Source organism: Lagopus leucura, unplaced genomic scaffold (genome assembly GCF_019238085.1).
Source record: "Lagopus leucura isolate 7727_CA_CO unplaced genomic scaffold, USGS_WTPT01 Super-Scaffold_100016, whole genome shotgun sequence".
NCBI lineage: Eukaryota > Metazoa > Chordata > Aves > Galliformes > Phasianidae > Lagopus > Lagopus leucura.
This window is the reverse complement of record NW_024962270.1, coordinates 6355804-6368806: the sequence shown is the minus strand read 5'-3', so window position 1 is coordinate 6368806 and position 13003 is coordinate 6355804. Positions and strand designations below refer to the sequence as shown.

The 13003-nt window shown below is 37.3% G+C and overlaps 1 protein-coding gene across 4 annotated transcripts in view; it reads left to right on the top strand.

Moving 5' to 3' along the window:
- DACH2 (dachshund family transcription factor 2) overlaps positions 1-13003 on the top strand; it is a 262986-nt gene that overhangs the window by 167130 nt on the left and 82853 nt on the right. For all 4 annotated transcript variants that reach the window (XM_042876476.1, XM_042876474.1, XM_042876477.1 and 1 more), the window contains one exon: positions 5447-5578. In XM_042876476.1, coding sequence (XP_042732410.1) covers positions 5447-5578 — 132 coding nt within the window. The remainder of the gene's footprint in view (positions 1-5446; positions 5579-13003) is intronic.

Genomic DNA, 13003 nt, shown 5'->3' with positions numbered 1-13003 from the left:
GTAGTCTTTCGTTTAGACATCTTATTCAAGACTGGTTTACCAGACATCCGTGTTCGTGGCAGGGTTTTACCTCCTGCTAAACAAGAATGATTCATTTCAACAATAGAGAAGCGTTTATTTTCTAATGTGAGTGCTCAAATTAGTGAATTCATAGAAGCATTCTGAAAATTTTAAGTACATTATATGCATTTTGTAATTTTCCTGTTGAAGAAAATGGGAAAGAAAGCTTATCTTTTTCAGTCTTCAAAGGCCTAATTTATTGGATGTTTCAAAATTGTTTTCACTGTTTGCAATATGGTATCTCACATTAACATTTCATACTACCAGATGTTTCATTATTCCTGTTTTAGCACATCATATTTGACCCATAGCAGCTTTGAATGCAAATAACAAACAAGCTGATGCACAATGTTTGACTGTTAGACTGAAGTAATATGGCAAGGCTGAACTGAGTTTCATTTTTCTTTTGAATATTATTAATTGCAATGTGTTGGCTGTTAATTTAATTAAATGTTTTGTTTTAATATAAGACCATTCTTCAGTTCACTGACTCACCATTACATTTAATTAATTGCAAACCTCAAGATTTGATTACTCATAGTTCTCCTTTAGTTAATTTACTTGTTCACAGTTTTGACAGAAAGGCTTTCAAACTAATATGAAGGAGGAGCACAGTCTAACTAATTAGGGAGCTGAAAAATAGACCTAAAACCTTATGGCTTGAGCATAAGATTAGCAGATACCCAGAGTTGTATCGAAATGCTTAGAATCATTGGGTTTACCATCAAGATCCAATTTCCAGTAGCTGGACATCAGTTAAACATGAAGGACTCACTTAAAAGAAAGATTCTGAGGTCCATCGGTGCAGGAGAGTGACTGAGTTTCAGTTTCTTGGTTCTCCAGGAAGGCATCTGCTGCTCAGTGAGTTGTGCTGTGCTCAGGGCCCCAGGCAGTGCCCTTCATCACCTGATGCTGGGAGCGGGGTGAGGTCAGCGCTGCCCATGATGGGGCTGGGGGGCTCCGCAAGGGGCCTTGCAGTTGTGATCTTCAAGCCATGCAGTGTAACTGCGTTTTTGTTGAAATCATTCCTGAGACTTCATGGAGGAGTGAGCTTCAGTAGTATCTGTGTAGAGGGCACTCGAGTAAACAATTAACCACTGGTTTTAACGGTTTGCAGCCTGGAGATGAGACAGCTTTGTGTATATGACTCTCCAGTGCTCCAGGAGCCTGGGCTGGAGGAGCAGAGCACATGCCCTGTGAGTCTGGCCCTGTAGTGCACCTAGGTCAGTTACAGTGACGGCACCCCGTTAATAGCAGGTCTCTGCAGTGCTGCGGCCTGTGGTGCTGTGTACTCCTAGTTAGGGTTGAGAATTGTGATGCAAAAGCATTCTTTAATTGCGGCTGAGAATACAGCTGCAGAATCTGACTTCATTGCAACCTGAGTATAAACTATGTTGGCTTGCATGTCCTTGAAGGGTTATTTCAGGGCTAAATCTGTGTGTTGTGCTGCAGTTATGCAGACTTGTCAAAAGGAGAGTACACAGTGTCCTGACAAAACTAAAATTTCAGACTGAAAATTACTAATGGCAGTTGGCTGTTTTGCCATATGCACAATGCAGGTGTGCCTGAGCACACACCATCACAATCTGTTATGCACTTGTAATCAAGATTCATATCTAGAGAGCTGCCCTGAGCACAGCTCCGAGGTGCGCCCTTGGTGGTTGTGCCGCAGGGCCCACAGGAGCTGCTGTCCCTCACCAGGGCAGGGTTTGGGAAGCAAAGTGCTGCAGCTGACCTGAGACTCAGGGTTTTCTTTGTTGTTAGTGTTGGAGAAGTTGCACATATTTGGCAGTAAGTGGCATAGTTTATTTCCTGGATGCTTTGTGATTGAGCACAACTGGGCAAAGATGTCTAAAGGAAGAGAAATGTAAAGTGGGGAGAAAAAGCTGGAAGCTTTGAAGTGTGTGATCCAGCTCCTTAGGCTTTCTCTGTGATCCTTTTTATTTGTTGAAAGTAGAGGGATGTCCACATTGCAGCAGTTTGCAAGTCCATTTTTCAATGTGAGGCACTCTGAAGTGTGTTTCTGCTGCTGCTAATTATTCATCCAGGAGGATGGAAATGATTCTTCAGCTCTTTGTAGATCTTCAGATAAGCCAGTTGAAAAATAGCCCTCCTTGCCACAGTGAGCTGGAGCTAAGACAGTTGCAGAAAATTTTCTTAATAGTTAAATAGAAGTTTCAGTAATATTAGCCTTGGCAGTAGTCTTAATTGGAGATTATGCCAGTGTTTGATTTACTGCATGTTTGCTTCCATCCTTTCAGTCAGTACCGTGCCATTACTAATGAAACCATCTACTTCAGCCTCAGTTGTATTAGCTTTCAGAGTTATGGAATGATTATGCAGTGTTTTTGAAATATCTCATACAGTACAGTTCTGGAGCTTTTACTGTAGCACAGTTAAAGCGGGGATTAGTAGAGGCTGAAGAGCAGTGTAAAGGCTGCTGTTGCTGAGCTTAGAAAGAGTACTGGCATATCTGCCGTAACTGATCCGGACCACTCAGCATCCTCAGACTGTCATGCTATATACATTAGAACTGTGCTGTACTCTATAAACTTTTAATGCTGAACTAGAGCGACTTTGGTGTGGCAGATGGCACAGCATGGATTTCTGGTACATCATTGTGTTTTTGGCTTTTGTCCTCACGGCAGCTGTGTCTGGTTAGGGAGCTCAGAAGTGCCTGACAATAATTACTTTTAATTTCTGCAGGTGGCATTGTGGTGATTTGGAGACCTTTTATGCCTTTCTGTTTGTTCCTCAATCCCCTTTTCTGTCTTCATTATGCTTCCGATGCAACTGCTCAGAAGTATTTTTTATACAGACCCTGGCTAACTTCTCACCTTACTTTTTCACTGAGAATTTTGTTGAAGACCAAAATTCACTTTCTGTTGCTGTTTATGTGCTTCTGAATAGTTTATTTATTCATTTGTATATTTAAATTAAGCACAGCTTTGTAACCTAGTGTTTCAAGGATCTGCATAAATACTGACGCGGGTGAAAATACTTAACTGGACTGTGTGTTCATCCATATGTGCTTGGGTACATACAAGTGATAAAACATTGCATTAAAAAGAAGTGTGTTTGGACTTCATTTTGGTAACCTTTAAAGGAGATGTGGATTATTTGTAAGACGGTTATTGAGCAAAAAGAGAACAGGCTGTGAGTGAGTACTGTTCTGATCGTGATTTGGGGATGGCTGTACCTGAACACTTGGAATTGGTTGGGATGTGGAGCAAAAGTGCAAGTAGGAGCACAAATCATGCAGGTTCCTGGAAACCCTGGAAGCAGTAAATTCCTCAGAAGATTTGTGATCATGAACTCAAACTTCCTAAAGACAATAGGAAGAACCATCCCGTTTCCTTTCACTAGGACAAGGTGGAGAAGTTTATAGACTTTCATCTTCTGAAAGTGCATGAACAGTTTCATCATTTAAGATGTATTATTTCTTTGATGGATTAAATGTGAGTGATGTCTGCCAGAGAATTTTAAAAGCAGAAGTTTAAACATCAGGGTTTGATTTTAACCTGATAAAAACCCTGTACCATTTGCAAAAGAACTTCAAAGGGTGTTTGAAAAATTCCATTTTAAAATAAAAAATGAGTACTGTTAAGAAGTAAAGGCTGAAATGACCCGAGAAACAAAATAGTTGATGTTGTTTTCTGGACTCTGCTTTAGTGTATTTGTAGTTAGTATATATTAAAAATAAGATCAATATGGTTTTTCATGTAGCAGTGACAGAACAATAAAACAAATGCTGAGTTAGTGTAGGTGATACACATCAGACTTGGCATTGATGCTTTTGGATTATAGGACTGTGCAAATGTAGATAATTTTGGTGAATGCTGAAGGGCTTTTAGGTGGGATGGGAGTAGCAGAACAGAACTGGTTGACTTTTATTATTTCTTTGTCATAACCTATCATCTCCAACTTACTGCTTTTAATCAGGGGTATCTTCCTGAAGTTAACAGGGTTGCTGTTTGTAGCTGTGTGTGATGGTAATACATACACCTTCCCCTTGCGTTTGGAGTCTCTTGATTGCTTGCTTACTTAACTCATATTAAAATAATGAGAACCTTTGTGAAGCCTGTTAGACGAGCAGCACAGCTAATCTAAATGTCAAATTCATAGTAGCTTTTAAAAGAAAATATTTTCATTTATGGATGTGCGGCAGTATGGGATATGAAAATTATTAGTTCACTTTAATCAGTGTCTAATGTCTCAGTAAGCAGTACTTTTTATACAGAGCAGATTATTTAATTCTGTTCTGAATTATCATGTGCTACCAACCAAAAAAAAGTTGTTTTTGGTGAATGCGAGTGTTTTTGTGGAACTAAATTACAAGATAGCTGATGTGAAGCATTCAGTGCGCTTTGTAGGAGATAACAAAAGCAAGTCATAATTTGCTGAGAGGAAGGCACTATAGCTAGTTTTATCCATAACTGAATGAATCAATCATGATACCTGTAAGGATCTTCTTTGGTTACGGGTCCTTATCCCCCTCTATTTCCCATGTGAGATTTTCAATCACATCTTAGCCAGAGTAAAATTAATTTGATACTGTCCAGAAGAACATTTTATCTCATATTGAAAAATCCAAAATTATAAAACTTGAAAAGCTTACAGTCATGAATGAAAAACATAGGGAAATCTTCTCCTTTCCCTTTCCTTTTCCCTTTTAAGAAAAACACGTAATGATGATGGTAGCTGGTAACCTGACCCCACTCCTTCTCTATTACTATTTTAAATTGATTCAGTTTAAGTCACTTGAGAATCTCCTATTTATTCTGTAAATGTGTAATGGTTTTAATATCTCATTGAAGTGAGGTTGAGTTTATAATTATACTGTATGTTTCTTGCATTTCCAATGTAGTATTTTCCAGTGGTAATAATATTCAAATCAAAAGACTTCAGAAAAGCAGTGTTTTTATATATATCATAATAGCACAGCATTTATTTTTTCCACTTTAATTGGCTTCCGGCTGTTGAAATTAAGAAACACCACATTTTACACGTGTACTTGGAAATTTTGTAGCAGCCAAGTCAAACAGAAAGAGATCAAAGTGCCAAAGTGATCAAAGTGACAGGAAATGATATTTAGAAGTATAATGAAAAGGAATAACGTGAGATAAATAGTTTTTTACATTATACATGTGCAAAAGGGACAAAAAACACAAACACTAGAAAATACATTTTTAGAATGCAGTACTAGAATAACAGAAAGGACCTGAAGATAATGTTCAGAATGACGCTACATAACTGGGATGAGAATCTGTACTGAACTTACATGACTTGCTTATTCTCACCGAAAGGAATTATCTTGATCTTCATATTTTTCAGTCCTGTGTTGTACCATGTGATGCTGCATTTTATTTATTTCTGTTCTTTCCAGGTTTGACAGCAGCAGCCATGGCAGAGGCTATGAAGTTACAGAAGATGAAACTTATGGCAATGAATAGCCTCCATGGAAGTGGAAGTCAAAATGGAACAGAATCAGAAAATGAAGAACTTAATTCTAACGCAGGTAAGTAATGCTGTGCACACGAGCTCTGAGGGAAAACCTTTTTACCCGTTGAAAACAAAATCAAAATCTATCTCAAATTCTTGTATTCTTTTATTTTGTAAGCTTTCCACTGCCAGTATTAAATAAAAATCATTGCACATATTCCTCCAGTTTTCCTCCTAACAGCCACCTTCAGCAAAAGTATTGAAGGATTGCTCTGTAAGAGTACATGCATTTAAAACTCTTCTCTAAATATGTCTGTAGTAACAGAGTATTTCTCTTTGGCACTAATGTAGAGCATTTCTATAAATTATGGAAGGTGTCCAAAACATCAAGTTGTTGGAGCTCATTGTGAGTCACCACAGTTCGCTGGAGAAAGGTGAAGTAGTGAATGCTAAATTACCAGCTGTTGGGCTTTTTTCGTTTTGTTCTTCCCCTGTATGGATGTTTGCAAACCAGTGTTATGAAGGAGTCATAATAAACCTTTGTTATGGCCTACCTGGTTGGAATAACATTGAGAATAAGGCACTGATGCTAAACACAAATTCATCTATACTATTATTAACCATTAGTATAGACTTGAACTATGTTCTCTGAATCCCAGCTCCACAAGAGTAAGGTTCAAAGACAGAAATTAATCCTCTGAAGAGAATATCTTCTTTATTTATTCTTATTTCCTTTTCAGGTGAATAGATCCTACTCAAACAGTGTAGAGTACTTAGAATAAGGTAGACCCATTTTGTATCAGGAAGCTGCTTTATATCTATTATAATAAGGGCAGATTCATTTGAGTCAGTATTTTTAACACAAACAATCCTAAAATACGCTCTTTACGTTTTGGAAGCTTGCACATCCTCTATTTTCATTATCAGTTCAACAACAGAGGCATTTTCTGGTCCCTCATTGCTTTCAGATATCCATTGGCATTCACTTATGTCTGACATCACGTGTGTCTCTAAAGGCGAAGCCACTCTAGCAGTTTACTTGCTTGGATGGTGTATAGTGTATATGCATTGTGCCATCGAAATGGTAATTTATTAGACCAATAAAGCAGCAGCTGGGAGGTCTTAGACTCATTTTCTAAAGGAATAACTTTGAATTCATGACAAATTATGCACAAAGCAGTCTTTCCAAAAGTGATATTGCCTTTTGCTAATTTTGTGTACTCATCTGTATTGAAGAAATCTGGCTTCCAGTTCATGCATTGAACCCTTCCCCAGCTTTCTATTATGTAGAATACATATTTCTTATTCACCCCTCAGACCCTAATCAATTAGTGCATATTGAATTAAAAAAAAAAACAAACTGAAAAAGCATATTTAGTATGTGTTGTTCTTTGTATGTAGTTCAAAGTGAATTACTCAATTTCACTGAATGCTAATATGACTAGAAGATAGCATTCTTACAGAAAAGCAGGGAAGCTTCAAGCAGAAAAGATGTGGGACTAGTATTATGGTTTTTAAAAGCTGCTGTAGCAAAGCATGCTAACTTGAACATTCATGGTTTGGTGTGTTTTATGTTATGGCAAAATTTGTGTTCCTTTGTGGAGAATCTGCAGTACAGTAACAATATTATTTTAGGTACCTCATTGACAAATTTTATGGAGAATATCATACCAGCTTTTCTAAAATACATCAAGAGGATGCATATTAAACTGAAGTTCTCTGCAGTTTAGCAATTCAACGAGTTACAGAACTGACTCAATACTAATTCAAGTATTTGGAAAAAGTCCCACTGACTTTAACTGAAGGTGCAGTGGGGCCCAAGGATAAAGAAGTGGTATCAGTTACACAGAGATCTTTTTCCAATTCTTTACCTTGTTCATTGCCACGTGCAGTAAAATTACCAAGAACGTGTTTTATGGATTGAGTGCCAACATCACTTGCAGGAGGAGAAATAAGTCCTTGACTGAAAGAACTACTAATACACTAATAATCATAATTTTCCTTTTTTATAGTATCTACAATGCTAGCTGGAAGTCAGATTGTTTGTAATGCAGTGTTTCTCCCTTTTTTGGAGGGTCCTTTTTTTAAATAATAATAAAAAAAAAGGTTTACATTAAACAAATTCGGCAGACTGTAAAAAAAAAAATTCCAATGTAATTAATGTGCACCTTAATTAAAACTGTCTCAGCTGAGGGATTATGAAATATTCACTGTAGAAAAGTCTTTGGAAAGTGATAGAGCCTCAAAAGAGTCACCATTTTGTTTGCAAGTTGATGCACACTTTCAAACATTGATTCATGTGAAGAGAACACCGCTGCAATTCTGTGTGCATGAAAGCTTTCCCTAACATTGGTTTTGCTCTAGACTGTTACAGTTTAAATGACTGTTAAAAGCAATGGGGATGCAGAATGAGAAACAAAATTGAATTTTGAATTTTTTTTTTTACTAAGAAGTGGGAAAAAGAAATGGAGCAAAGGAGTCAGAAGCCTCATAAGTGAGTAAAACATTTTATTTTAGGAGAGAGACCTACAGTTTCTTTGATTTGAGGTTGTGTTTAATAGCTTTTGTAATGGCTGCAACATGACTCTGCATCTAGATTTCAGCATGAATAACAACCTGTTCGTGTTTCATTTAGCTCCAAATGAGAAATTCTGTCTTTTATTGTTTTAGGAAATTAGTCTGTGTACTCTTGCTCCTGGAACTTTATAATTAATCACTAAAGGTTATGGCTGTTGAGAGTTTGTGGGAAATAGATGTCTGAATGATTATAATTGTAGCTGTCAAATCAGAAATATAGTTGTACAGAGCAGAGGACCTTTTGTTTGCTTTGATTTTTTTTTCTTTTTACTGTAACACAGATTTGAAGAGTTGCAAGTTTACTTCAGAAAAACAGCTATAAAGATTTTTGTTTTATTGCCTTGGAGTTGCATGTTGACTTCCTTTGGAGAGTATAAGATTTAAGACCACTAAATATTTCAGTTTAGAATGTGTGTCTGCCTCTTATTTCCATAGCCTGATGAGTGGAGTGGTGTGTTTTGTTAGTGTTTTGGACAAAAAATGTCATATGCCTTGAAACTGTACTGACTGACTTTTTCAGAAGTGAGCCATTATATGCAGGTCATTAGTGTAATAAAAAAGTGATGAGAACTTCTGTCATATCCATTTCAGTACCCATTTGTATCCCAAGTTAAAGCCAGAATGAAATCATTTTGGATGAGCTTCTTTAATAATGCCCAGAATTTCACTTAGGCAGTTTCACTGTCTGTGCATTATGTGCATATGATGATACAAACTTTGAAGATTTTCCATATATAAAGTCAGAATTCATGCCATCAGTTTACAATCTGAACTCTAACTCAGGATATCTGTCTGTAATCCTTCAGCTGTTGCTCAAGTGTCCTTGAGTAGGTTACAGGCATGGAACTGAATTTTAGAAGAGTGCCTATGCAAATGTGCAGCAAATAATGTGCTGCTTTCTTGCTTCCAGTTTTTGCCATCAGGTCCTACCTCCTTCCTGCTATTGCATATTAGTCATGGTGGAGGCTGGAACTGCAAATAACTGATAAAAAAAACTCAACAACTTGCTGCAAGAGACGAAGCTGAAGCTGTAGAAAAAATGTACCTCGAGAATAATAAATTGTACATTTGGTTTTATTTGAACTAATCCATTAGTTCACAGGGTTGTGAAGAATGTTGTTAGACATTTGAACATTAATATCCTCCTTCTCTCTGTAGAAGAGAGATTTTTTGCACCTTCCTACTCATCATATGAAGTGTTGAAACAAGCTCTTCAGGCAGTAGAAGAATCTCATGCAATCCAGCACTGTATGTTCTCTGCTGTCCCACTGGTCTGTACGGTTCGTTCTTTGGGGCTTTGTGTCCATCTTCATCTTCTCATAGGATCTGTGAAAGAAGGTTGAATTGAGAGAACCCTGTAGTTCACTGAACTTGCAGCCACAGCAAGTCACTGATATGTGTTTGCCAGTTGTTGGGCCTTCCGTATTCCTCTCAGTAGGAGCAAGATTGTGAGTCTGGCAGCTGGAGCCAGGTCTGCTGGATGTATCTGAAGATTGATTTGAGCCCGGCTGCGTTGCCAGGTTTCTTGCTCTGTGGAAATAAGGTGAACAAACCTCTCCAGTTGCACAGAAGTGTTTTTAAAGATCATCTGCTCTGTCATCGTGAATACTGAGATTAGGTGAAGCGACTTGTGGAAATGAGCATATGATTATCTGGGAAATTTGAAATTTATTTGAAATAGCTTTGTAATTTTTTTTTTTTTTATTTTTGTAACACGGTTCCAGGTAAATTATGAGAGTATGTGGTAGAGAAGGAGTGTGGAAGATAGACTGCGAAGTAAAGTATTGGTGGGATTACCTTTAAGAATGCTGTGTTACACAGCTGCATAAACAAAGAAAGATCAGTGCATGGTAATCTGTGACAGTACCTGTTTGTACAGAACCTCAGTGCAGAGAATAAAGCAGTTTTTTCCTTCTGTTGGCTTTTGGAGTTAACATGCATGATTTAATAAATGTGTTTTGCTTTCCCAAGAGAGATATCAAACGGTACTAAGTGTTTCAGTGGTATTTCCTTAGGAAGTCAAAATGTTATTCTGTACGTAGAGTCTTGTTGCTTAATTTTCAAACGAGGAGCTAAGTTAGGCAGAAAAGAAAGGAAAAACACCCTGGCTTTTGGCATATGAGGATCAGAGGAAAAACTCTTTGTAGGAGAAAAAAACCACAGTGTTATCTTTTTATCCTTTTTTCCTTTCAGTACCTGCCATGCAGTTTTCTCATAAATGCAAACATCCTTCACAATCTGTTTAAAAAACCACAAATACATCACTCAGAGGAATATTTAAGGAACCATCAGGAGGGAAAAAACTCATTGGTTTAATGGAATGCTGTCAAGGAAAATCAGCATCACAAACGACACAGGGGCAGAATTGATACTTTTGCACTGACATGTTAAAAGAAAATCCCATGCATTATTTAGAAAACCCAGAAATCTGTCAGCTGTATGATTGCCGAGTTAGCAGAAGCAGGAGGATGCTGCTCAAGTTGAAAAGAAACGCGTAGGCACAGATCCATATTGTAACCTTTCATGTTCTCCACCCACCATGAATACCCAGCTATTACACGGTCAGCATTTTTTTTTTAGTTTTTCTCTTTTAAAATGTTCAAGTGCTTGAAAAGTCAAAAGAGGTAGGTCTTTTATTCTAAAAAGCAGGATGCCGAGGCTGTTATTTTATTGTAAGAGTAAAAATGATGAGAGCAGAGAACAGATTTTTTAATCCTGGACCGCCATGCAGACTTCATGAAGTCATTTTCCTGTTGTTAAAGCAAGTGTCTTCTATGTTACGTGAACAGGGAGTTATTGTTTCAAATATCATAATTTTATTTAAACAACACAAAGCATTTGTGCCATTTTTGAAAAATAACCAATCAAAATGATCACTGATATTTTTAGAATCAATTGAAAAGCTAATCAGGCACACATCTCTTTAGTTCTCCTTTTGTCAGGAGGAATATATACAGCTTGAAATGAGCAAAAGTTTAATCTATTTTTGCTATGCCACCTCATCCAAAAGCTTGACTCCAGACCTACCAGAATACTAAACCATTGCATCTCACAAATTGAGACATCAGTGCTATTTCTTCAGTTGCATACCTGCTGGTTGTGGCCCCATAGGCAGTGAGGACCAGCTTTGTCTAAAAGTGTTTATCCTGTGGCCTTAACACTTGAAATAGGATTCACGTATCAGTGAAGCTAAGTGGCTTCTGGGGTGCTCTTCCACATGCTGGTTTGGAGGTGTCATTTCTGGGAAGTTTCCTTAACGCACTGCAAGTGGTATCTAAGAAGTTGTTGGTATAGGGGGTGAAGGGACTCGAACATAGCACCAAGCTCTGAAAAGCTTTACCAATTTGCTGCTTGTCTGTGGTTGCTGACTGATACAGGGTAACTCATTCTGTGCAGGAAATCTGAGTGGAACCTTTGGAGCCAGGGTGCGGTAATTCTGAGGGAAAAGCTAGAAGTGCTGTTTCAGTTTCTAGACGCAGCTCCTCAGGCGTTAGCAGGGAAGTGGAAAGCTGTTGGGTTGGTTCAGTCATACCTTGTTTGTATTCTGCCCAGGTCACTTCTATTTCTTCCTAATCGTGACCGCTTGCATAAAGTCCTTCTAGTCATCCTCCAGTCTTTGCATGTAAAGCACAAGAAAGATTGTGTTTGTATTTGGCAAACCTGTGTGTGTGTAGCACAGAGTGAATATCAGTGGGTAGTTTCTGCTCTGTTATCTTTCGAGTGACTGACACCCAGCTCTCAAATATGAAGCAGTTTTGTCTGTAGTTTTAAAAATAACAAATGTAACTTTGGATAACTTCTTAAAATGGAATTATCTGCACTTTTGTCTGGAACTGGTGCATCATTTTACTTAAAAGGAATTTATTTTTTGGATATTTCTTAATAATTTTTTCACATGATAGAGAATACTGGTGTTTATATAAGCAGTTAACTAAATCAACCAATGTAATTCATCTTAAAGACCAAGCAAATCTACAAATGTACTTCTTAGAAAGGTTCCTGTCAAGTGTCAAAACTATGGCTTGTGTGAGTGCTTTTTTGAGTGGGCAATTCACAGGGGTATATTTTTCCACAAATACCTTGCAATTCGATGTTAGTAAATGATTATGAATGGAGAACATATATACTTGTAAGTTTATATTTCAACAGTTCAGCGTATCACGCAGTCTGTTTCCTCGGTATATTTTGGCTGTTACCTTATTTGAAGTCTGAGAACTGCTGTTCTGCTTTTTCAGAGCATAAAGTACTTTTTTTATATATATATATATCTAAAGACAGAATGACTTACAATAATTTTTAAGTTTTTCTGGAAGAAAAAATTAATACAGAAAATCAAGATTCGTATCTACTAAAAAAAAATTCCTAATACCTCTGGCTGTACATGGCATAATCATAAGCAACCTCTCTAGGTTCTTGCCATATCTACTATCAGAAGTAAGTGCAGGGAAAGATAAACTAATGACAAAATGCAAATGGTATGGCCAAACTGCACAGAATTGAGAGCTTTCACATGTCTGTCACCTTTCAGATCCTTTACAAATTTATAGTCTCAAAGTGCAGAGGTCTAAATCTTCAAAGCTTGAAAAACAGAGGTGCAGCATGAACTAATCTTCATTTTTTCCCGTATCTTCTTACAGCAGCACTAATGGAAATGTATTTTGTTTAATGACTCTGAAATCCTGTTTGTAATTAGATGTGGGAATTGGTCTTACTTTGTAACAGATGATACTGGAATAATAATATGAGAGATGCTATGCTGAGACCACTATCCTCCTAAATCTATATCATTTTTCATTTTATTGACAGGAAGTGTGTTCCTGGAACAAAGAGATTGTTTTTGAAGAGTTCAAAAATAATTTCTAGTAAAAACTCAAATGAAAACATGTTAGCATTATTTTGAGTGTATCCACAGAAGTACATTAAC